General features: G+C 39.5%; 1 protein-coding gene across 1 annotated transcript in view; it reads left to right on the forward strand.

Annotated features, from left to right (window-relative positions):
- Positions 1-26858, forward strand: part of TTC39B (tetratricopeptide repeat domain 39B) — a 76721-nt gene that overhangs the window by 37785 nt on the left and 12078 nt on the right. Inside the window, exons 3-13 of the mRNA XM_005522668.3 lie at positions 12340-12444; positions 13497-13628; positions 15401-15477; positions 16606-16673; positions 20994-21058; positions 21205-21310; positions 22622-22687; positions 24235-24343; positions 25192-25259; positions 25347-25406; positions 25705-25866. Coding sequence (XP_005522725.2) covers positions 12340-12444; positions 13497-13628; positions 15401-15477; positions 16606-16673; positions 20994-21058; positions 21205-21310; positions 22622-22687; positions 24235-24343; positions 25192-25259; positions 25347-25406; positions 25705-25866 — 1018 coding nt within the window. The remainder of the gene's footprint in view (positions 1-12339; positions 12445-13496; positions 13629-15400; positions 15478-16605; positions 16674-20993; positions 21059-21204; positions 21311-22621; positions 22688-24234; positions 24344-25191; positions 25260-25346; positions 25407-25704; positions 25867-26858) is intronic.

Below are 26858 nucleotides of genomic sequence, written 5' to 3' on the forward strand. Positions count from 1 at the left end.
TGTCTGGGTAAGTTGAATCTAAAAAGTGAGTGGTAATGTGGTAGTGACAGTTTTTCAGATGTTTTGGATATTTCCTTTATAGTAAAATCAGTCAAGAGGACATCAAGTGTGTTTTGGCAATGTAAAGGTATGTAAGACATGAACATGAAGTGATGATTTAATATCTCCGTGACCTGTAAACTGTGACTTTTGATAATGTAGTTTTAGTATGGCTTTTGATGTTGACTGGGAGAAAGTCTTCCAAGGAGACAGTGAGTTTCAGCCCTCGCTGGGCTGGATTTGAGTTTATTTTATGCTAAGCATGTGTGGAAGTACACAGCATAGGATGACATTTGTGGAAGAAGCATAGTGTGGTCTGCACATAGTGCCCTTGGTTGACACGGAGGGAAGAGGAATCCTATCAAGTAAAAAACTTTAAAATGACCACTGTTCTTGGACATTCCAAGGAATCAGTAAAGTTGAAGTAGAGCAGTATACAAAAATACCCAGAGGCTTCTAGCGAAGAAAATGGAACTATGGAATAGATTTCGAGGATCAACTGTTATTTTCCATTAAGAAGTCATGTTGTGGCTGTTTAAGACTGACAACAAGATAGTTACTCTTTTTGATATGGTAGAACATAAACAGCTCAATATTGAGTTTTCTTGCACCAATTCATTTCCACAAAGGGAAAGATCTACTTCAGAAAGTATATAAACATTCTGTATAGTGACAGTATCAGATTTTGACAGCATACTATGACTATTTGGCTTAACAATCTTCCTGCAGAAGACAAGAACCAACTGCGAGCAATCAGTTTTAAGGCTGTTTTGCCATCATTAGTTTGGCAATAAGTACTCTAGCAGATACTTGCATAAATGTTGCTCAAGAAGAGTACTGCATCTGGTAGCTTCTTGCTGCCTTACCTGTTGATACTGTAGTTCACGTACAAGGTGATTTTTATATAAGTTTATGGAAGTGTCTCTAAAAATACTTTTCTTCTGATTAAGCTTCTGTAAATGTTAAGGGTCATTTGTTTGCTAAACTATTAATGTTCTGGGAAAATGTTCTCTTAATTGTAATGCATTTTGTTTTCTTGATACTTCTACTCAAAACAGCATTCTCTCCATATCCCCTGCATTTTTTAGAGAACGTTATTTTTACTCCTTTAGTTTGTGGCAGATTTGCATCTTAATATGATTATCTTAAAATTTTTATTGCTAGTTTCACTTTTTTGTGGTCTTTATTACTTAAAATTTTGCTTTATTCCCACTAATAATTACAAATATTTTCAGTAATTGTAGTAAGACTTCCATTGATAAGAACAGCTTAAAAATAAAGATAAAACCACTTTGCTGGCAATTCAATGTTCTTTATCAGATAAGGCTAATTATTTTGGCTGTGTTGTAAAACGAGCCAACAAAATGTTTTAGAAGTTTAAAAACTAAATTCTTCAATCCCTATTCATCCAAAGTGTTGCTTGAAAATTTGAGTTAGCTGATGTTATTAAAGTGATGTGGGACTCAGTCCTAAATATGTAATATAGAAGGTGGAAAGCATTGGTGGATTACAGGTGATATTTTTTCTGCAATTCTCCCATTTCTAGCTCCTGAATCCCCTTCCAAGAGAAGAGCTGGTAAATCACTGCACCTGGGGCGATTGCTAAAAGCTTACTAAATCTTCTGCAAATACAAAGCCACATATACCAAGTTAATGTTTAATTCTATATAATGGCTTCTTAGGAATACTCTTACACTGAGCCCTGATCTAGAGAGACAGATGTAATTGCCTAGCTCATTACTCATGTTTACATTACTTTCAAATACTAACACAGTGACATTTCCCTTGTTTTAGGCTAGAAGTAAGTTTAGTTCAACCCCTCTTATATTAATACGTAGAGGGTGAAAAAAGGAAAGGAGTTTAAGCTGTAAACTGTTACGACATTTTAAATTAGTAATGCTTTTGTTCTATGTACATCTTGAGTATTATCATCTTAATAAGTGGGGGTTTTCAGGTTTTATGTATTATTTATTTTTATTTATATATAATTTATATGCAATATATAATATACATAATATAATAATATAAAATCATTATATTGTATATTATAATAATACAAAATTATTATATTATTATAATATATAAAATAAGATATATTAATATATTATATATTTTATATAGTATTTTATATAAATGTAATTTATATAAAAATTATATAAAAATGTATTTTATGCTTTATTTCTGCTGTGGTTCCAAGTAGTATGTTATAAGAACCTACTCAAAGTTGCTAATTTTTAGTTGCTAATTTGTAATAATTTGCTTATGGACAGTATATCCCCACTGAATTGGAATAATTTCATGGGTAGTTTAGCACCAAGCTCAGGGGTACACAAACTATTGCTGGAAATTCACAGTATTTTCTCTTTTTTTCCCAAAAGAAGTTTGAAATAGTAGTGAGAGGAAAACTTAAAAAATGCTATATGTTGATGAAAAAAGTATTCCTAAAATGTCAGGACTGTAAGACAGTAGTATTTTATTCTCCATGTAATGTGATGTTATTATCTTTGTGTAACATTCATTCAATATAGCACATTTTTCTGTTCCTTTTTATTTCATTTTGAAGTGAACAAGATTGTGCTGGTTGTGGCTGGGGTAGCCTTAACTTTCTTCATAGTGGCTGGTATGGGGCTGTGTTTTGGATTTATGCTGAACACAGGGTTTATAATACAGAGATGTTTTTGTAACTGGTGAGAGGGATTTACACACAGCCGAGGCCTTTTCTGTTTTCTGTAATGCCACAGTGGTGATGAGGCTGGGAGTGCATAGGAGGTTGGGAGGGCACACAACAGGGACAGCCAGCATGGATTTTAAAGGTGCAGGTCTTGCTTTACCAACCTGATCTCCTTTTATATCAGGTGACCTAACCAGTGGATGCAGGGAAGGCTGTGGGTGTCTGCCAGGACTTCAGCAAGGCCTTCACCATCTCCCACAGCAGTCTCCTGTAAAAGCTGGCAGCCCACGGCTGGACAGGCGCACCCTTCCCTGGGTTCAGAACTGGCTGGAGGGCAGGACCAGAGAGTGGTGAATGGTGCTGCACCCAGCTGGGGGCTGCTCACTAGTGGTGTCCCCCAGGGGTCTGTGGTGGGCCTGGTCCTGTTTAGTATCTTTACTGGTGATCTGGACGGGGTGATTGAGGCTACCGTCAGCAAATTCACAGATACCAACAAGTTGGGTGCAAGTATCAATGTGCTGGAGGGTAGAAAGGCTCTGCAGAGGGACCTAGACAGGCTGGTTCAATGGGCCGAGTGCAACATTATAAAGTTTAGCGAGGCCAACTGCCAGGTCCTGCACTTTGTCCACAACAACCCCATGCAGTGCTACAGGCTGGGGCAGAGTGGCTGGACAGTGGCCAGGCAGAAGTGACTGACTGCAGCTGAACATCAGCCAGCTGTGCCCAGGTTGCCAAGAAGGCCAGTGGCATCCTGGCCTGTACCAGCAATGGTGTGGCCAGCAGGGCCAGGACAGGGATTGTCCCTCTGTCCTTGGCACTGGTGAGGCCCCTCAATTCTGGAAGCATGTTGAGATGCTGGAGTGTGTTAAGAAAACTGATGAAAGGTCTGGAGCACAGGTGCTATGAGGCGTGGCTGAGGGAGCTGGCAGTGTTTAGCCTGGAGGAGGCTCAGGGGTGACCTTATCACTCTCTATAACTCCCTGAAAGGAGGCTGTAGTCAGGTGGGGTCAGTCTCTTTTTGAGGGCAGCCAGTGACAGGACAAGAGGACATAGTCTTAAGCTGTACCAGGGGAGGTGCAGGTTGGACATTAGGAACAATTTCTTCACAGAAAGAGTGACTCAGCGTTGGAGTGAGCTGCCCGGGAAGGTGGTGGAGTCACCGTCCTGGAGGTGTTTAAGAATCAGGACTGGATGTAGTGCCATGCTCTAGTGGTGTTTGGTCACAGACTGGACTTGATGATCTCAAAGGCCTTTTCCAACCTAGTTAATTCTATGTGATTCTGCAATTCAGGTGACCCAAACTGACCAAAGGGATATTCCAGACCATATGATGTAGTGCTCAGTATATAAACTGGGGGGGAAGAAGGAAGAAGGGGAAGACATTCAGAGTGACAGCATTTATCTTTCCATGTCACCATTATGTGTGATGGGGCCCTGCTTTCCTGGAGATGGCGGAACACCTGCCTGCCCATAGGAAGCAGTGAGTTGATTCCTTGTTTTGTTTTGCTGGTCTGTACAGCTTTTGTGTTCCCAATTAAATTACCTTTATCTCAACCCACAAATTTTCTAGCTTCTACCCTTCCAATTCCCTCCCTGATCCCACCAGTGTGAGTGAGTGAACAGCTGCATGGGGCTTGGCTGTCAGCTGGGGTTAAACCACAAGAGTCTCTTTTGGTGACCAGTGTGGGGCGCAAAGTGTTGAGATCAGGACAGATCTGACCTAGAGTGTGTTGAAATAAAATTGTTATAAACATTCATAGTATTGATTTAATAGTTGCTGGTTACAAAGTGGATTTATTTTCTCTCATATTTGTGGTATTTTGTCTGTATTATAGCAATAATTCCTTACTTGAAATACATGTTCTGTGTGGTGTATTCTATGGGATGGGCTTATCACATGATAGTGTTGCTGATCACCAATCTGATGTATATTGCAGGCACCTTTGTGCTTTGGGAGTCACCTGGGAGCAATTAATCACATCTTTGTTTTTTGATTCCTTGGAGGAACAGCCTATGGGAGAAACACCTTCCTATATATTTTTCTCCTCCTTTTTTCCCTTCCTTATCTTCCAGGCTGGTTACAGTAGTCAACATTTTAAAGATTTTTTAATATCCTTTGACTGCCCTTGAAACCAGCCTGGGGTTTTTTGTAGGAGCCAGCATGTTGCTGTATATGGTTCATGTCTTGTTTAAGGTCAGATAAATAACTAATAACACTAGTTATCAGAGATCTGCCCAAAAGCTGGGTATTACAGAATGGCAGGGTGTTTGGGGTTGTATGGGCCAGTACCTAGGGCAGTAAGCTCCTTCAGTGTACTTGCACCTTACTCCTGAACAAGTGCAGAATCCAGAAAAACTAGTAAAATGTTGAAAAAGGTTATTCTGTCACAATGTTCAACATGGCTTACAGGAGGAAAAGAAGGTCTCTAAATATGATAGTGAGACGACAGCAGGCCCTGTCCTTCAGCTACCTGAAGGACACTGTGACTGCTACACTTCCACTGTCTGTGGCACTGCAACTGAAACCACTAAAGCAGTGAATCAACATGGGCTGGTGTCAGTGGAACCTGCACAGAAGCAGAAGAAATGTACATAAAAATCAGACAAAGTACTTCAGCAAAAACAGTCAAGGACAAAGGAGAGTGAAGAAGATGAAGCAGAGCCATCACAAGGGTGATTTTTCAGTGTCGTTATCAAGGCCATCACAGGCCTGAGTGAGCTCTGGGAGGCATGAAAAGATTTCAGCAGTCATCCATGAGTGTATTACTGCCTAGCTAGTCTGCTGGTGAGACAATGGAGCCAACAGTGTGGAATGAGAGGGTAAGAAGTCCAGGCTGAGATCACTTGCTAAGGACCCAGACATTGACAAAGCAGTGGGGAAAAAGACACAAGTCTTTAGTCTCTGGAGTAAATTCTTAGCAAGTGTGAGGGGGGAAAGGTATGCCTATAAACATGATACTCCATGTAATTTAGGCAGATGGACTGCAATAGACAAAGCTACTCAATTCCTAAGGGAATTAGCTGTTCAAGATGTATTTTGACCTGGACAATGCCCAGGTCCCATGGATCCAGACCACATCTTGTGTCAGTTACTCATGTGTCAGAAATTTCTACAGAGTGCAGCAAGGGCACATAGAACCCCTAAACAACAGTAATTTGGAAAGGTGATGTACCACCAACAGCAGCTGATGAAATTTGGCAACTCAGGTAATAGCGCCTGGGGAGAAGCTAACTGATGAACTGACTCAGGAGGTCCAGCAATTCACAGGGATCTGTCATACTCCCATCTGGGTGGGCCTGTAAATCAATAACTGACAGCAGGTATCCTGTTCGTCAAGAGAGAAGATACAGAAGATAGACACCATGGGATACCCTACAGTTTTACCTGCGGGACCATACAGGATAGAAGGAACTGGGATAGATGGGAATACCTTGATTCTAGATGCACTGGTGTGGGAATTGCAGGGAAAAACAAACACAACTGGAAGATTTTCCAGGAAAATTGCTGCTCCAGTCTTCAGTGAGCAATTTTTTCAGGCAGACTGAAGGTCTGATCATACTACTGACTATGGAGAGAAGCACTAGTCCATTTTTGTATGATCTTAGTGGGGAACATTGTGATTAGTATTAGAGGGGCCCTGCCTCCACCTGGGGGGAGGAGAGAAATAACCTGGTTTGTTGGACTGTGTGGGTATGATTGCCTGGCACAGCAGCCCCATAGGAGTACAAGGCTTTATTAGACACTGGTGCACAGTGTACCCTAATGTCATCAAGCTACGTAGGGATGGAATCCATTTGGATTTCTGGGGTGACAGAGAGATCCAAACAGCTGACTGACAGGAGTCAGGAGGCTGAGACTAGTCTCACTGGCATGAGTGGCAGAAGTACCCTGTCTTGACGGGATCAGGGGCTCCATTCATCCTTGGCATAGACTATCTCAGGGAGAGGATATCTCAAGGATTCAAAAGGCTGTTGGTGGGCTATAAGTATACCTGCCCTGTGGATGGAGGAAATTTCAGACATTCCTTTTGTTCTGGGGCTGAAGAACAGCAGATGCCAATTGCCACCACATCAGTACACCAGAAGCAGTGTCTCACAATCTAGACCCTGTAATTTCCATTCATAAACTGATTTGTCACCTAGAGAGCCAAGGAGTGATCAGCAAGACCTGCTTACCCTTTAACAGCCCCATATGGCCAGTTTGAAAGTCCAGCAGAGAGTGAAGGCTGACAGTGAACTGTTGTGGCCTGAATGAAGTCACAACACATCTGAGTCCTGGTGTACTGGGCATATTGGAACTTCCATATGAGCTGGAGCCAAAGGCAGCCACAATTGATACTGCTGTTGTGTTTTTATCAGTTCCTTTGGCAGTGGAGTGCAGACCACAGTTTGCTTTTGTTTGGAGCTTTGTCTATAGTACCTGGAATCGACTGCCAGTGGGAAGGAAACACAGCTGTATCATCTGCCACAGTCTGATGAAAACTGGAACAAGGTGAAGCTCCGGAACACCTGCAATGTGTTAGTGATACTATTTTGAGAGAAAATACAACAGAAGAAGTTTTGGCAGAGAGGAAGCAAATAATACAATCCTTTTAGAAGCTGGTTTTGCCATAAAACAGAATAAGGTAAAGGAACCTACACAAGAGATCTAGCTTTTAGGAATCAAATGTCAAAATGGACACTGTCAGATCCCAATGGTTGTTATTAAAATAACAGTAATGTCTCCACCAACTAACACAAGAAAGACAGAAGATTTTTTAGGTCTTGTGAGATTTTGGAGAATGAACATTCCAACTTGCAGTCTGACTGTAAGCCCTCTCTATTAAATGACCCAGAAGAAAGAATGATTTCAAATGAGGCCCTGAGCAACAACAAGCCATTGAACAAATCAAGTAGGAAATAGTTCATGCTGTAGCCCTTTGGCCAGTCTGAACAGAGAAAGATGTAAAAAATGTGCTTTTTATTACATCTGGAGAGAATGGACCTACCTGGAGCCTCTGGCAGGAAGCACCAGGGGGGTCTTGAGGCTGACGTCTTTGTTTTTTGAGCTGAGCATACAGAGGATCTGAAGCCCACTATATTCTAACTGAAAAGCTTTTCTTTTTTACTGGCAGCTTTGAAGGTGTCTGAGCTGCTTCAGAGATGATTGGTACTGAAACACAGCTTCTCACACCACAGTTACTTGCCCTGAGTTGGATGCTCAAAGGGAGGGTCTCCTCTACACATCATGCAGCAGATGCTGCATGGAGTAAAGGCATTGCACTGATCACATAAAGAGTTTGGACAGGAAACCCTTGTTATCCAGGAAACTTAGAATTAATCATGGACTGGACACAAGGCAAAGGTTTTTGGAATGTTACCAGGCTTAGGGTGAAGAGGCCCCACTATATAATAAATTCCCAGAACCTGAGAAGCAGTATGCCTTGTTTACTGATGAATCCTTCTGTTCTGTGGGAAAACTGCTGTATGGAGTCCCCTATGACAAATCGCAGAAATTGCTGGAGGAGAACATGAATTGAGTCAATATGCAAAGATAAAAGCTATCTAATTGGCCTTAGACACTGCTGTAGAGAAAAGGCCAATATATTTTTTTTTATTTTATTTTATTTGTAATTATTATTTTTTTTTTTAGCTCTGTACTGATCCATGGGTGATGGCCCTGTGGGAGTGGTGGCACCAATGGAAGCAGAATAACAGGCAGCCTAGAAGTAAACACACCTGGGCTGCAAAGTTGTGGCAAGACATCACTGCCTGGTTTGAAAGGCTATTGGCAAGGGTGAAGGCCAAAGTTGTAGAATGTGTGGATTCAATAAACATTTTCTTTTGTGGATATTTTATGAACATTTGACAATGGTGTTCCACAGACTAGGAGAATGGTGTCTATCTATATTATCTATCAAAACAGATAAGCAGGGAAGGTGATGGGATTTGGGAAGCATGAAACTTTTTGTGATACAAAAGGTATGGAATAAGGTGTGGGGAAGTGTTAGCTTTGGCTAGGGTAGAGTTAACCTTCTTCACAGTGGCTGGTATGGGGCTGTGATTTGGATTTGTGCTGAACAAAGGGTTGACAGATGTTGATGAAGATGTTTTTGTTATTGCTGATCAGGGCTTACACACAGCCAAGGCCTTTTTTGCTTTTCATGTAGTCACACTGGCGAGGAGACTGTGTGTGGGAAATGGGGAAGAGACAGCAGGGGTAGGCCCAAACTGGGCCCCAAAGGGATATTCCATACCATATGATATCATGCTCAGTATATAAAGTCAGGGAAAGGAGGAAGGGTGGACGTTTGTGATGGTGTTTGTCTTCTCAAGTCACTGTTTCCTGTGATAGGGGGCCCTGCTACCCTGGAGATGGCTGAACATCTGCCTGCCCATGGAAAGCAGTTAATTCCTTGTTTTGCTCTGATTGTGTGTGTGGCTTTTGCTTTCCCTGTTAAACTGTCTCCATCTTAACCCATGAGTTTTCTAGCTTTCACCCTTCCAGTTCTCTCCCTGATCCCACTGGTGGGGGAGTGAGTGAGTGGCTGCATGGGGCTTGGCTGTCCACTGGGGTTAAACCACGACACCAGGTGTAAAATCCATAGTAATATCACTAGGTGTAAAATACATAATAGTGACACAGAAGTAGTGTTAATTTAATCTGCTCTGGGGTAAATTAAAGGATATGATCTTCTAATGTGCTAAAAAGTATAAAGTTCCGATCCATTCCAGGAAAAACTGTGGAAGTAGGGAAAAAATAAGATAGAAGGAAAACAACATAAGTAAGAAGGACACTGTGAGTCAGCATTACTGACTGAACTGTTCATCAGTCTGGTATTGCTGTAGAAATTGGTTTGTGTTTTGGGAGTAGAAGAGGAAATGTACTTATTCTGAGCCTCTGCATAGAAATGCCAGCAAAGATAGCCAAGTTCCTTCTGAATCAGTATGCTCCTTTCTTCTGACTATTCCGGTATCAAGTTATGAATTTGAGTTGAAATGAACCCTTCTGGTTAAATTCTTCTGCTGCAGGATGTAGGAAGACAGTAGAAAATATATGTGAAGAGTAATGAAACAGAAATAAGGAATTCTCTGGTAGAGAATATGATTCACTTATCAGAAATAACAGTTTGAGAAAACTAGCTTCCCAAGTTCTGTGTCTGAAGTGGCAGAGTAAGTGCATAAGCATGCTTGATGCAGGGAACAGTAAATACATTAACTTAAGGAATACTATTTGCATTGTCTGCAGACTTTGGTCACATACAGGCAGCATCAGGAGAGCTGGTCTGTAATGGAGGGAAAAAACATGATAGCCAGGTGCTGGTGCAATCTGCTGATTTTCCATTTAACTGGGAAAACATAGTTTTGTCATGATGCCAGGTTGCTTAAGGACCCTTGTTTATGGAATCATTTTGCAAATACTGATATGTGCTGTGGTGATGCTCAAGCTGGTGGTGTGATGGGGTTTGGGAGCCTGATGGCAAACTGTACACATCTGCAAGTAAAATGCTATAATGTCCATAGGTGTGTTAAATGAAATAAAGATTAGATTTTCCATCCAGGGAAAGTTCCTGATTCAGCTGTTTCTGATTGCAGGGTAGGAACTGTGCATTTACAACATACAAGTACAGAAAATGTATTTCTGCTCACTAAGATGAGGCTTAGTAAAGCAGTTGAAAACAAAACATTGCCCTTACACCTTGATCCTTGCCTTCGGAAAAGTGCTACAGTGGTGGAGTACTGTAACACTATTTTTCTGCTGTTGCTTCTCACATGGGAAACATACTCTTTTGAGACTGAAAAAATACTTTGAAACTTAAGTGTATAAAACAGCCATCAATTGTTAAATTACCTGCAGTTACCAGTGATCTACTTTCCCTAAGATTGTTTTATGAACTGTGTTTATATATGTATGTCTTCCTTGCCATTCTCTTCCCTCTCTTGACTTCAGATGACTGTTCATATTCTCTATACTGTGTGTGGCAGAACATTGCCTCACATGGGGTTTTTCTGTTCCCATAGTTGAGAGAGTTCTTAGCCCACCAAAAAGTTAGTAACCATGCCTGCTAGGGGGAGAGGACCAAAAGGGCCATTTGTCCTCTATAATTTTGAAGATTCCACCTACCTTAGTATGGACCCTGGCATTTTTATGGGAAGAGACTTGGAACAGGCCACTGCTTCTGCGCTAGTCACAAAATAATTGTAGTGTGCAAGTATGAAAAAATAAAATCTCATTCTTGCTATCTAGTAGATATGGACTTCAGTTACTGGTGTGGTGTTTTTTTATTTTGCCACTAAAGACAACCAGTGCCAATTTAGTATTGAAAGGAAGAAATATTTCCCTCCCCCACTCTCATCCCACCCTTTTTTTTACCTTGAAAAACGTTTGAAAGCAACTAACCTATTCTTAGCAGGAAAGGCAGAGCAAATGGAATGAGTAATCTAACTAGGAATGGACCAAGTGAAAGAGTTTCATTAAACACAAATGTGAGAAGAAGATACAGAAGCATGGGAACACAGATGCGGGTAGGGATGATGTTATTAAGGGACTAACTCAGGTCCTTGCTTGTGTACTAGAAAAAGAATCAGCCTTTAAATCTAGCTAAAAAATAGTTATTTGGCATTTTTTTGCTAGCAGATGGTATTCCTGGAATTAGCTAATAAAATTGAGTACTTAAAAAATATTTTGGTCTTTATAAGCAAGCCTTTCTTTTTTAACACTGTTGTTTGGAGGGTAAAAAAGCCCCCCATCATACTTTCACGTCAGCCTCTCTGTTTGTTTGTTTTGTGTGTGTGTTACTGTTATATTTAGAACAGCTGCACTCCTTTGTTGTTCTCTCCTTAAATTCCTCCTTTAGAGTTCTTCTCATCTGGTCAGTACTTAAATATTTATCTCATTGACATGATCTCTTGCTTGCCACTGCTTAACCTTACTTGGAGAAAGCCCATTATCTAGTTTAAACCTGTTGTTTTAAAGCTGTAGAGAGATTATCTTTTCTAGATCCAGCTGTGCACATTGATGGCTGTGTAGCTTCTAGCTGTACATCACTACTGTGATTGTCAGTTTGTCCCCAGTTCCACCCATGGAATGATTTGTGAGTGCTCCTGAGTATTTCAGGCAGAACTGGCCAAAGAATGGGTTTGTTGAGATGTTTTCTGTTTAAGCAAGTACAAGTGTTTTTACTTGAAGTGAATTAGGACGAACAAGAGCTGTTAGCTAGCATATCTACAGGTTTATGACAGGACTGTCTGTAGTATACCTGTTTGCTGAATAAATGTCTATTTACTGATTTTTTTGATGAAAATATTTTCCTGTGACCTCTTTTGAGATTCTGATATGAATATAGAGTTTGGAGCAGCATTTGTACTCATGGGAAAGATTGAGAGCTTGGACACAGTGATAAATTTTGAGAATTTCTCTGGTAAGAATAGGAGGACAAAGCCAAAAACATTGCTTAAATAAGCAGAGGGTACACCTGTGTAACGTAGACAGAGTTGAGCATATGATTTTGTTTTGAAAAGCTACATTTTGAAAGCAAAAAAAAATAAAATCACCACAGAAAGGCCTTCTGTGTTACATAAGGCAATTTTTTCTTTTTAATTTTTTGTTTATATTTGCAGTTTGAGTAAACTAAGAATCTGTTTTTTAGGGCATCCAAGATGGATCTCAAGTGTGCTCTGGAAGAATGCTCAATGGCACTGAACTTATTTCTAAATAATAAGTTCTCTGAAGCACTGGAGCTACTTCGTCCATGGTGAGATTGTTATTTCCTGAAATTGTTGTAAACCAACAGTGTCTGGTACCTGAAGATGAATTTAAGTCCTCTGAAGATAGTAGTTTTAATTTATTCTTTTTTGTCCAAAAGCATTTCTCCATATTTGGGTGTTTTTAATTTATTTTTTGGGTCGTTAAAACCATCTCAAAAACCATTGTTGAAGCACTGAAATTGTTATGTTAGAGTTTATCATTCAAGCTGTCTTTCCTCATGCAGCAGGGAAAAGCTGGGGAGCAAGACTTTATTCAATGCATCTTTGATCAAATAATTTGTACAATGAAATGTTTTTGACAATTCAGAAAAGCTGGAACAAAACTCCATAATACTCTTTTTGTTGTGTTTTATATTATGTTTGAGTCTGGTGTTTATCTTTGAGCTCATCTTTTGCTCTTCTGATTAATTTTCTTTGTTCCCCTGTTGCCTTTCCTCCACTGAGAAGAAAAGCGTGACAGTGCAGATGTAGGAAATTAAAGAATATGGAGAGATTCACAGGTGAAACCTGTGTAAAGTGTGACTGTGGGGAGGCAGTCTGGGTGGCTGGTCTTTAGGACTGGAATCTGAATCCCATCCACCATTCTTCTCCTGTCTTTCTCTGAAAGGAGCATGCTGTGTTAAGGGGTGTGTTGGCAAGAGAGACAGCCTGTGTTAATAGAGTGGAGTAGTGTTCTTGCTCTGCAGTTTGGTGCTAGTAAGAATGGACCAAGGGTCATGAATTGGTATTGTATGAACAAGTTCAAGGACAGCTTTAAATGAAACATCAGAAGGATGACACAGCTATCAAGTGTTTGCCTTCAGTGCTGTGGAGAGGTAAAGTGAGAAAGGTGTTAGGCCAGGGATATTATCTCTTAAAGTTTGCTGCAGTTAAACTCAGGCTCATTGGAAGATTATATTACTAGGTTATATACTCAGGTCTATTATTTTACTGCTTAAGTCTTCTGTCTCTTCACAAATTAATACAAGTGCCTCTGCATTTAATTTTGTTTTGCAATGTAAAGTGTTGCTTAAATGCACAAGATTCATGTTTTCCCTAGGTCCAAAGATAGTATGTACCATGCACTTGGATACAGCACTATTTTAGTTATGCAAGCTGCAATGACCTTTGAACAGCATGATATACAAATGGGAATTTCTACAATGAAGGATGCTTTGCAAACCTGCCAAAGGTAAGCCCAAGCAAGCCCAACAGTTATGAGATACTAAATCCAATAAACATTCTTTGTGAAATACCCCAGTTCTCTGCATGCTTTTAAAGCAGACTCTCGTCTGTATGATAGTGGTCTAAATTTGTAAAGACACAACACAATTATTTCTGGTGAGGATATTTTTCTACATGGTATTGTGGAAACAACAGACTTGTCCTGTCTGGCTATTAATAGCCACTAAAGTTGGGTAAATGGTTGGTTCACTGTGTAGACCTACATATAAGCTGACATTACACGATTAAGCTGTCTGAGCTATTGGCAACAGTGACTTTTTGTTTTCCAACAGTTTGGTAATATAACATCATAAAAGGCCTATATTTTGAATTTTCTCTCTCAGCATGAAAAGTCTTTTTAAAAAAGTTGCTTCCAAAGGTTGAACCAATAGTCTAATACAATTAAGCTTTAGTACTAAGTCTTTAAAATTAAAGAGCTATTATTCCCATCAGAAATTATCTGATCAGAAAGACCATTTTGCTGCTGGTCTTTCTTTGAACAGAAAAAAAAAACATCCTTAAAAAATGGACTGTGAAAGCTAAAGTTCTAACAAACCTCTGACAAAAATAGAAATTATTTCTGCTTTACGGGTTCTTCATCATATTGGATAGGCTATATTTTATCACAATGATCTCCCAAGAAATGAATGCCAAATATTTGTTCAGACATTTAACGTCACCATCAGTAAAAAAGAAAAGAAATGGGGAAATGTTACCACATGCTATCTGGAGAAGGGGTCAACAGTTTCTGCGTCTTTTTCAGGTGTGCTATCCATTTTCAGTTTCATCTCAACTATTGTTTACTATTAGTTTACTATTGTAACTTATTTAGTGTGTCTGAAAATTAGATATCCCTCTAGTCTAGACAGCTGCAGTGCAGGATTTCATCTCTGCAGGATATAAACTTTAATTCATGAGTACTCTGGTCTAGTCTGTCATAAAACTTGTAAAAATGCAAGATAAAGGCAATTAAATGTTCAAAGGTGAAGAATTACCATAACTACGTGTATCTTAATTGACTCTTTTCTTGTATGCATTATGTTAATGTGTAGTGTCATAATCTTCTTGTCAGGATCCCACAATTGTCAATGTGAAGAGTAGTGTAAACAAGTGATAAGCTAATGCTTAGTATTTATAATCAGTGACTCTCTGGCTTACAGAGTGCATTCACTTTCTAAATGTAGAATTGTTTCTCTAGCTTCTTCTTAAAGCCGAGTTGCTTGTAATTTTTTGTCCAAAATCAATTTTTGGAATTAAAACATGAGCAGTTGAGATCCCTTGAAAGTAAAGTATGTGATTGTTTTGGCATTTTATCTGGCATAAACCACCATAAATACTGAAGCATTTATATTGAAAACAGAGATTTTTATTTTTTTCATTCTAATTCTGAGTGCAAGTTTAAGAAACAGAAAAAAACAATTCATAGAACTTCAAAGTCCAGTTCAAGTGTCTTGTCCAGAGATCCCTCTGCAGCTGGTGAGTGGCAATGGGGTTGAAGCAGTCATATGTTTAAAGTAGATGAATTGAAGTTGCAAGCATACATTTAATGTTGGATAAGCTTTTTAGCCTAGAGGCATACAATTCTTTAGACTACTGGAAGAATTGAAACAGTTGACAAACAATCATTTTGCTAAGAATATCTGTAAATTTTGGTTTGGAAATGATTAAGAATTCAAATAATTAACCTGAGGTTTGTGTTAAATGTATGGCTTAATTTTCTTCATTGGATAACTTGCTTAGATTCAGGAAAAGAAGCACAGTGGTGGAATCCTTGTCCAATCTAGTTTCTAAACAGACGGTGGATCAGTTGAGTGAAGGTAAGTGGTTAAATAATCAGGTTAAAATAAAAAAGTGAAAAAAGGTCAAAATTACCCCTGCCAATGTGTACAAATATGCTTAACTCTGTGATTTGACTAGTGTCTTACAGTAATAAACATACAAACCATGTATATAATTTTTTTTTTTCTAATTTGAATGCAAAGCTTCAGTGGAGAATTCAGCCTAATTTTCTTTTGTCTCTGAGCATGCATGAATTAAGAAAGGAATGCCTTTCACAACACATTGTAGGACTGAAGGGAAATTTCCTTTTTTGACTTAAGACAGCTCCCAAAAGTTTAAGAATCATTGATGTGGAGGAGTACATCCTTGTCATTAGTTGCATTGGAAACTGAATATATTAACAAGTTCTGTGCTTGTCTGTTTTGCCTTAAGGTGTTTTGGGAAATGGTATCAGTACATTGTTCATGGCTCTGAAAATGCTGATCTCCTATTTCTGATTCAGGCAGAATCAAGTATGCATTTTTTTCTAACCTGGCACAAGAATCCTCTTTAATACTTGGACACATCAAACTCACCACGTATGCACTGTACATACAGCAGCCTTGTGCATGTGGCTGGTCTTGGCAGCATGGGTGCAGAGCAACTTGTGTCATGTGTGTTAAATCAAATGTACTTTAGTGCTGCATGAAGACAGAAAGTCTGCCTGGGGCTTTCAGTTTGTTAAGCATGACTTGGTGAAAACCTGTTCATAATGTCTTAGTGGGTGTAGGAAAAGCCTGAACCTCTATGAGGGTTACCATTCATCTATAGAAATTTCTTGTAAGGCATGGAAGGAGGGCTGAAAGACTGAGTTGCTGTGGGCTATTAAGCTTAGAATCAATGAAAAGTACAGGAGACCACCTACTAGAATGTCAAGTAGCTTTTGGCACAGACTGAGGTCAGCTCTGACAATGTTTCGTCTAAGAAGGGAAGTAGAATTCTGTTGGGATTTGCGTGTTACAGCTATTAATCAGCAGTTATTGAAATGGCAACAGCAGAATTTTTGCTTTTTTTTTATTATTATTTTTTTCCTTGTCTTGGCAGCATTTTGTTTGTTCCATTGACCCCAAGAAGACAATATTGACAATGACTTTACTGATAGTAAATAACTTTTCTTTCTTATATAGAGGAAATGCATGCTGAAATCTGCTATGCTGAATGCTTATTACAGAAAGCAGCTCTCACCTTTGTACAGGTAAAGTCAATTTTTGATTTTATGTGACAGTGATGTCAGTAATGGAGACAGATCAGTACTTGTAAAACATGATTCCAGCCATAGATGTGATATTTTAAACCAAATTTTTTGCTAGTGGATGTTATTTCATGGCAGTGATTGAAAGTGTGGTAAATCCTGGGCTGCTCAGCAAAGTTATCTCTATGTTTGTATGAATAAGCGAAGATGATACTCAGATACCAAGTTATCACCCTAAGGTATATTGCTGTGTTATACAAGGTGGTATGTTTACATGATTTTCATTACATTGGACAGTGTCCAGTGCCTGTATAAAAATAAGTTCATGTATGAGGAAGTGTGTTGCTTGAAAGTGCAAGTCATTTTCTGCGTGAACGGGTAGAATATTTTCCAGCTAACAAAACTCCAGATGATACACATTTGTAATTTCCAATTCAGTCTTGCTCTCTATGCACATGATATCAGGAATAATACAGAAATTAATATTTATAAAATGGGCATGCCTTAGCATTGCTGAGGTAAAAATTCAGCTCACAGAAAGATCTGGTATTTTATACTGTGTGGTACTACTGATTTAGGTTGTGGTTCAGGGGCTTCATGGTAGAGTTTTCACATTCAATTTGAAATTTGATTCCTGAAAACAGGAGAGTTGTTAGTCATACTTTTAACGTATGTGAGTGTTTAGCAAGTATTTATTGAATGTATTTTAGATAATCTCTTCCAGTATAAATTATGAGAAAGAAGTGAGGCACATAGATACTGAGGTTGGATTAAGTTCCTTTGGCAAATACTTGTAAACTACTTTATCCAGTATTTGGCCAGAAGTGTCAGAAAATACTGCTAGTCTTTCCTCTAACTGGCTTGTTCCTTTACTAACCATGTATAAGCAACCCTCTTTATTTCTGTTGGGTGGATGGAGTCTGTTTCAACCATGAAAAGAATTTTGAAGCAGTTGTTGAAGGAGTTGAATTAGGACTGTATACAGTAATAGAAACCCCTTAGATGTATATTTTCTCTAAAACACTACATCTGTTACTACTTTTGACTGTAACACTCCACTTTGCTGGTTGCTGTGCTGCCCCTTATTTTTCATCTTTGGCTTACCATGATTCATGTTAGGATGGTGATGATAACAAAAATGTAACCACTCAGAGGGAAATAGAATTCTTGTACTGTAACACTTGCATTTGGATGTTCAGAAATGCAGACAAGACAGATTAGGTCTTTTGAAATGGTGATCCTTTCATGGAAGCCTTTGGTTGATTGTTCAGAGGCCTTTTTTTTTTTGGTGCTCTTTCATTTTGTACGTTGTATATTTTGTCCCTTGCTACCTTCAGCTAGGCAGAGGACCTGGTTCAGGAACAGCACGGTGACCAATCCCAGGTCACTCGGCCCATCCACACACAATGTGATGGATGGCAAAAATGCCGTTTATTGCTGAAGAATTTGACACTTTATAACCTAGGTTCACAGTGTCAGTCCCATCTGCTTTCGTCACAGCTAGGTGCTATTGGCTAATTACGGGGGTCATTACCATGAACTGTTGAGGGAGGGTAACTCTATCTTTCCGTACACCACGATATCTTCCGACCGCCGGGCCCCAGCTCCCCACATTTCCCCCCCTCCTTATGCTTAACTAAATTTGTTAGCATATAAGGTGTATTAGTCTTGAAAGTACTAACATTATTTTATGTATATGTGTCTTTAAACATTTTATCTAACTTATCTATATTATGAAAAGTTTTAAAAGTAGATATAATAGACTTGGGTAAAAATATAAGGTGCACTATACTTAACTAAAAAGGCAAAAAACTTATAGACACCACAGTTTTTCATTGACAAACATAAGGCACACTGAACAGGCAGTGACCAAGTGCATTCTTAGCTGAGACAGTCCCTGTTGTTGGGTCACGATGGCAGAGACACCTGTGGCAGCACCAGTTGCTCCCAGGTTAAGCAGCATCGCTACGGTCACACCTGTCACCAGTTCTCTTTTCTGAAGTCGGGTGAGTCTCTCCGCCTGCAGGTTTAACTTCTCATCCGAGTGGTACAGGACCCTGGGAACAGTCACAACTTGCACACAAAAATCATTAGAAACACTGAAGTTATAAACTGATAGGCATAGGGTAATCATTGCCGGGTCTGTGCCCATCAGCCGCTGCAGGCTGGAGCCTTGCAGTTTAGGGGTTATTGGTGAGTGGATTCTCTGTCCCCCCTCTGTCACCCGGACCGGGAACGCTAGCTCAGCTGAAGGGACCCAGCTGGCACATGCAGCTTTTATTTCTTTCCAGTTCGTGAGAGGAGTATCCTCTCTCAGTTCTTTTTTAATGTGGAGGGGGATATTCTTGTTTATCTTCGTTGTTTCCTCCTCAAAGGAGTCTGTCTCGGACCACTCGTCCCCGCTGGTGTCTCGCTCGGAGCTGGAACTCGACTGGTCGGCTACTTCCGTTTTCTCGTACCCTTTTGTTGGGCTCCGACCTCGCCTACGCCCCTTGTGGGCAGGCCGGTCCCTCCCTCCTGGTTCTCCCAGCCTTTCACTCCGCCCTCTGTTCCGCCTTCTGCTCCTTTCCCCCTCTCGGATCGCCCCCCCCTCCCCTCTCTTTTAGATTCCTCTCCTGTTTTAGCCGTGCACCACCCCCGCATCTTATCTCTTTTGCTTCACGTTCTCTTTCTTTCTCACGTGCTTTATCTTTCTCGTCCTCATTCTTTTCCCAAACACGTACGCTTGTCAATGCCAGCGTTTGTTTCCTGCTCTTACCAAGGACATTTTCCCCTCGCCCTTTGTCTTTTTGCTCAGCACCATCTTGGGGCACATAGGGCCGTGGTCCCTCCCTGGCTTTCCCCGCAGCACCCCTGGCTTCCTCTGTTGACTCTTTCCAAAAGGTTTCTGCTCTCTGCTGTCTCTCTGTGAGCAGATCGGGAGTCGGGGATTGAAGGGACGTATCGCCTTCTTGTGTCCCCTTCGGCTCAGCCGAGCTGCTCTCGTCTGGGAGCTGTAATGTCTGGGTGGCAGCACTGACCCCCAATTTCAGGGTGGCCAGCAAATAGTTTTTTGCCGCCCTCCAAGTTTCCTCGGCAAGGGCCTCTGTACATCTGTCCCACACCTCAGGGTGGATAATATCTACTGGCTGGTCTATGACCCCAGTATGCAAAAGCCTTGCAACTGCAAGAATAAAATCCTTAGGTTTGCAATTGATACCCCACTGCTTGTGTAATTGCGATATGACCTTCACAAGGGCTTCCATCTCCTTGTTGGTCCAGGAGTGTCCTCCCCGCCGGGCTGGTCCAGCTGCCCTGACCGCTGTTCCCCTTTCCAGGCGATCCCCGCTCTCCGGATTTGGTTCCCGCTTTTCAAATTTGATTCCCAGGTTTCGGCACCACTTTGCTGCCTTCAGCGAGGCAAACACCATAGTTCAGGAACAGCACGGTGACCAATCCCAGGTTACTCGGTCTAATTCGCACACGACATCAATGTGATGGATGGCAAAAATGCCGTTTATTGCTGAAGAATTTGACACTTTATAACCTAGGTTCACAGTGTCAGTCCCATCTGCTTTCGTCACAGCTAGGTGCTATTGGCTAATTACGGGGGTCATTACCATGAACTGTTGAGGGAGGGTAACTCTATCTTTCCGTACACCACGATATCTTCCGACCGCCGGGCCCCAGCTCCCCACAGTCCCTAAGTATTTAAATGTGCACTTCTGAAATGCCAGCACATGTTTCCCTTTTGTGTGAATTCTAGGAGAAAATATTTCATCCTGTTGAACTGATAATGTCTTGCTTTTCAGGAATTAATTTTTGATAACAAGTACATTGTGGCTTCGTTTTGATTTTTATAGAGGTTAGTAAGCACATAAATTGAGTAGCACGTGTAGTTACTTTTGATCAGCAATGGAACTTCATCTGTTGAGGGGATTGTTAAGTTTGATTTGATTGATAAGTTTGTCTTCTGCCAGTTTGTGCAGGCTTCCTTGTGTGTATCAGGATCGCCATTCCCAAATGTTCCGAACAGTTCCGGCAGTGCCCTCTGGTGGAGAGCGTACTTGGTTCATTTATATACATTGCAAATTCTGCTAAAATACTCTCTTTTTCATCTCTCTCTTCAGTTTTAAAATTTGTAACATGCACAGTATTTCCCTGACAACTTAGAGCAAGCGTTAATGTCAGTCTTAGAGACACATCTAGTAACTGAAAAACATTTTTAGTGTTTCCTAAGACATTAACTTAAAAATAAATGTAAATGTAGCTGGAGGATTTTTATGTATGTATTATGTGTAATATGAATACACAATATTTTACTGTTAAATTTTTTTCTTCCAGGATGAAAATATGATCAACTTTATCAAAGGTGGTCTCAAAATTAGGACTAGTTACCAAATATACAAGTAAGCTATTAGAAAACATTAATATAAGCAGCTGGATTGGCATTAATGCCCCCAAAATAGTAAGGAATATTTTTATATCAATCATAGTAATGAATATAATTTCTGTCTCGTGTTTCTCCTTCCCTCCTTTTTTTCTCCATCACAAGGGAATGTCATCAGGTGCTACAGATGACTCAGGGGAACAAAAGCAAAAATGAAACATACTACCAGTTTGAAGGAGGAGTAAAACTTGGAATTGGAGCATTCAACTTGGTATGGCTTCTTCCACTACAGAAAGGCCATGGGGATAATTCTGTAGGACTGTCTTTCTTTGTATATGCAGTACTGCAACTGGTGTCACATTTACACATTTGTAAAATAGATACAGGGTTTGGAGGTTTTATGCAGTATGAAACCAGCAGCAGCTTCTGGCATGCATGCTTTCTGGTTTATTCCAAACTGTTTCATTCTCTGGAAATAACTAAAGTATGTATTTGTGAAGTGAAAAAGCAGCTGCATCTACCTGTGTGTAGCAGGATTTTTAAAGAGGAGGTTACCGTGGCTGTGGTTACAGAATACCTGGAGTGGCTGTTTAATTCTAACTCCCCCATGTATCCTGTTCTTTTGCTGCAATGACATACTCTAGATTCACATAGATAATTATAGTTAGAAGAATGAGCAGTACTTTACTGAGTTAGTGCAAAAGAAAATTGCATTTTCTTTACAATTTGCTACAGTTACCTTTTCACATCTGTCATGGCAATGGTGAAAGTCTATTTCTGCCAGTGTTTTAATTTCTGTATCGTTCTAGATTGGAGATGGTCAATTTTGAGTATGGTCGGAAGAACTCAGGTGTATCTGCACCGGACTTGAAAATTCTAGCAACTGTGTTCATAAGTGCTTTGACCTCTCCTATTCTTCATAGAGTCTTCTCAGTAGGAGGCTTAACAGAAAAAGTGTCTGATGGGCAGAATATATTAGGGTGAATGGAGCTTTCTAAAAACTGACCCTCAAGTAGACCTGCTTCTTAATTCTCATCGAAAAGGTGGTTATGGTGTTTGTACATTTTCTGTTACGTAGGATGTGGAGAATGCAGTTACAGAGATAGCAAAAACACCTACAATAGAGGGCTAAAGAATGATAGCAACAGCTAGTATTTCTGAAACCATTATGCTCACTGATCTGCTGATTCAGTGCTCCCACAGGAGGAGCAAGTAGAGCTTCTGTGAGACTCACAATAAAATGGAGTGACCGTCAAGGAAGATGACAATTGTAGGTTATAAGTAATATCGAAATATATAAGACTTTCATTCCAAAAGACCCACCACTTTCAAGCAAGTCTGACCACCTGAAGGTAGAAACTTCATCTGTCATAATCTGAAGAAGCACAGTTGGACTCTTGTATATTTTCATGCTGGATGATCATCAGAAATCTGGTCATGCATGTTTACTTTCAAGTTCTTTTGTGTTTTTCTTTGCATTTAACATAGTAGCTGGCCTTTTTGGTTCACAGTTATAGCAGTTTAACTTTTTTTGAAGTGTACATGTTTTTTAATTATCCTTTCATTTTTAAATGTATTTCAGATGCTGTCACTTTTACCAGGAAGGATCCTCCGACTTCTAGAATTTATTGGATTTTCTGGCAATAGGGTATTTGCTTTGATACTTGCTTTTTCAAATTAATTTTTTCTCAGATAAAAGACTAGATTAATTTAATGTCTTATATTCCACACCAAAATTATAATCTCGATTGCTTATCAGTATTTTAGTGTTTTTAAAAAGATAAATGGGTTAGATGATACAGGCATAAAAGCACATATGATGATAACCCCACTCTTTAACAACCATGGGAAATTACCAGTTAAGAGGAGATTCTGCCAATGCAGTTTCCTTTCCTTTTGCTGATCCTTAAGTAGAGGATATCAGCTTTCTTTTCTAGTTGATGTAGTCAGAAACTGACAGTCCTCAGCAGTAACTGAGGGAAGAATCACAGTTCTACATTTTTCCACCTAAAATCCCAGCCCATTTCTTTGGAAAAAAGAATTTCTGAATATCATGTGTCACCCTGGAATCTAGGTACATTTTTCTCTTATGAATGAGAAAAATATTTGTAACGTGTTTTGTAAATATTTTACTGCTCTTTAAAACTCTTTTTGATGCCCCTAAGAAATGAAAAAACCCAAGCAAAACTCAAGAAAAAATCCCAAATAAAATAACCCACAGAATGGTACACAAGTGAACTTCAAATTATTAACGCTAGTCACCATATGATCTTACTGCTGTTAGCTTGTCCACAGCATGGGTCTCCTGCTGTAAAATAAGACTTCACTAGAGATCTGTTCATTCTGTTTCTTCCTCTGAAAAACCTGGTTCATGCTGAAGCTCTTCCAAAATACACACTTTTCCCTGACTAAAAATGCAATAAAGGCTGAAAGAAAATGAACTAGTTTGAAATATCATCACGATTTTTTTGTGTGGTGCTTGAGTTCTCCTATAATTCATCAAGTTGCTATAATTCATCAAATTGCTGTGCAGTAAAACTGATCTGTTAATATTTGAGGCAAAATTATGTTTCTGAGGAGTCAGTGCTTTTGATCAGGAAACTCAGCCCCCCCTAGAGTGTTATGTAATGGGACTAAACAGGAACAAGATGGAAATCTCATGTTTTTAGAGCTGTGTAAGGCTCCGTGAAGCTGGACCTGTCTTTAGACACTGCTGTATCAGCAGAGGTAGTATTTTGGTCAGAAACTCAAAGTAGTGGCTGACTTGATGGAAGAGAATTGAGGATAACCAGGGTTTTCTGTGAAGGAAGACTCACACTAACAAGTATCACTGGAACAGCTGGGAGAGTTTTTCTCTGAACGTATGTTGAAGGATGATATTCTGAAAGGCTCATAGTCAGAACACAATGGGGAAGGGTTGTAGACCTGTGTGTCTGGATGGTTCATGTGTTCCCATTTCACCAGAGCCCTGAAATGCATGATTTTATTAGGAGTAAGATTAGTCTTCTCCTTCTTCAGTGCTATTAGCTGTGACAGAAACTTTTTGGTAGAGGGTTGTGTTGGATTCTAGATAAGCACCGAATTACGAACTACTTAAATCTGAAAGGAAAACTGAATTTTGGTTAGCCAGAAAAAAAATAATAGTAACTCTGTATACTCATAGTTAATTCTGCATGTGTTTGTGATGTTTCTTAGGAGTTGGGCCTCTGCCAACTACGGGAAGGCGCATCTGGCAGCAGTTTGAGGGCCATTCTGTGTACTTTCACCCTGTTGGTTTATCATACTTACGTCTCCTTAATCCTTGGTGAGACCCACTGTGTAGCTTTTCAGTCATGCTACACCTTATGGTAGATATTGTGATTTATTTCTCTAACTGAATTTCAAAATTGTGGCCTAATGTAATTAATTATGGTATAAATTAATGTGACCTAATGTAGTTAATAAGGATATAAAATTAATACCCATGACAAAGCTGTGTCTGCAGAAACAGGGTTGATAGCATTATACCAACATCTTGCTCCATTTGCAGGGCTGTCTCAACAGCAAAGTATTGCAAAACGGTATTAAGTTCAGAAAAGTGGTCATCCATAAATTAACATCAGATGTTGTGAAAACTACCTCCAGAAAAAAGCCTATACACCCAGAATTAATCACTTTTGCCATTTAGAGCTAAAAGTCATAATTAATTCTATATGCTTCTTTGCCATATATTTTCACATTCTCTAATATTTAAGTATTTTTAGTACTTGTCCCTCAGGCTCATCAGGAAATTAAGGAGAACTTCATTTCTTCCAGTGTCACTTGTATTTCATTACTGAGTTCAAAATCAGGAGAAGAGGCAACTGAAGAATGTTTTCCTAACTTGCTAAAACAATTAAAGGGATTTAAAAATATAACTAGGATCAATAATGGAACAGTCTAAAAAACATTCCTATAATTCTAGTCTGTTTCTACTTACAGACAGTATTTTTAAAGCACTTAGTATCTTTGGGACAATAATTTAGTTTTATAGGTACACAATATGATGAAATAATTCTGCTTTCACATAAAGCAATCATCCATTGATCTATCAAATGTGATTTAAAAAAAATCTTAGTCTATGAAACTTGGATTTTTTAAAGTACACTGAGGTTGATTTGCTATGTTTTCTAGGTACAGGGGAAGCCAACCTTCAGGAAGCAGACACTCTTCTCGAGCCCTACCTCCATAAATTTCCAAATGTGCGTATTTTTAATAAATTTTATAACAGAAATATACTTCCCTAAGCTCAAACTCCTTACTGGTTATTTTTCTCATCTCTTTTCAAGGGTTCCATTATTCTCTTTTATGCTGCCAGAATAGACATACTGAAAGGAAATTTTGAAAAGGTAAATAAATTTTTCTTTCTAAGGTTTTTGTGTAGTGTTTAGCCTGAGGGGGGAAAAATAATTTAATTCATCTACATATCAGTTGGACTGATAAGTGTGCTGTTAACCCTGTTCACATTCACTGTCGATGTTGATTCCAGCCCTCTCTCTAAGTGAGACTGAAAGGGAAGTTTATCTCATTTTACTTGTCAGGTGTTCACCTGGGTACTAGGTAAGAATTTGCTCTGTAATTAGGCATTGCTCTTACATGAAACTGTAATTGAGCCAGTTTTTGTCATTCTTCCTTCCCTTTTCATAGGCACAATTGAGGTTCCAAGACTGCATAGCAGCCCAGCAAGAGTGGAAACAGATTCATCATCTTTGTTACTGGGAACTGATGTGGTGCTACACCTTCCAGCAGGACTGGCTTCAAGCATATCGGTATGCAGACCTGCTCAGCAAAGAGAGCAGGTGGTCTAAGGTAAATGGGCAGGTGGACATTGTTGTGATATACCAGTGGTCTCTACAGTTAAAGTTACTTTTCATTTTGCACAATAAGTGTAATGTTTGCCTTCCTGAGAAACTCACAAGCAATGACAAAATGCCACCAAAATGTTGTAACTGGGTGGTTAAGGATGAATTTTTATTTCATGTTCTGAAGCAGCAGAACCATAAGCAGTAATGCTTTGGCCCTTCCAAAAATGGAGGTACTTACCTGAGTTGGGAGAAAGAAGAGGAAGAGGAAACCTGTAAACCTTGTCTCTCAAGTCAAGTTCTAGCACTCACTAGTAAAACTTGGCTGAAGAAACTGTGTTTGGTGCTTATAAACAGACACACCTACTCAGCAGCTGGTTTGTGGCACAAAATGAAGCTGCTGGGGACAGGATCTCACAAGAAAGGCTGGGCTACCAGATAACCTTTTCCTTGAAAAAACATTTCTCAGAGTATGAACCAAACACACACAATGTGTCAATAACCTTTTATGCATTATTATTGTCTGTTCCTCTCTAGATTACTGTTTTATTATCTTAATGAAAAAGCGTATACATCTAATTCTTGGCAAAAGAGGAAGAGAATAATATATTCAACATGAAGTGCAAGTGTCTTTAATAGAATTACAGGTTTTTTGGGTTTTTTTTCTGCAAAGCCCAGTTATTAAACTGCCCTTAAATCAGTACTCAGATACTTCCTGCCATTTTTGTCAAGCATATCTCTACATGTAATAGATCATATAATAACAGTAGTGGACTTCAGAACAGTTAAGTCAGTTAACCTTACCTCTTCAACAGTGGTTTGCATAATAAATTCTCCTGTTCTTTGCAGGAAATACCTTTAACTTTCTGACTAATATAAAATATTAATAAATACATTAAAAATAAAATTACAGCACAAATGATGACAGAGGGAATGCTAAACTTTTATAGTTCTAACTGCCTGAGAATTATGGAAACACTTTGCTGCAGCATTTGGGGT

Source organism: Pseudopodoces humilis, chromosome 4 (assembly GCF_049639895.1).
Source record: "Pseudopodoces humilis isolate 2021_Gansu_Grassland_sample_001 chromosome 4, ASM4963989v1, whole genome shotgun sequence".
NCBI classification, from domain to species: domain Eukaryota; kingdom Metazoa; phylum Chordata; class Aves; order Passeriformes; family Paridae; genus Pseudopodoces; species Pseudopodoces humilis.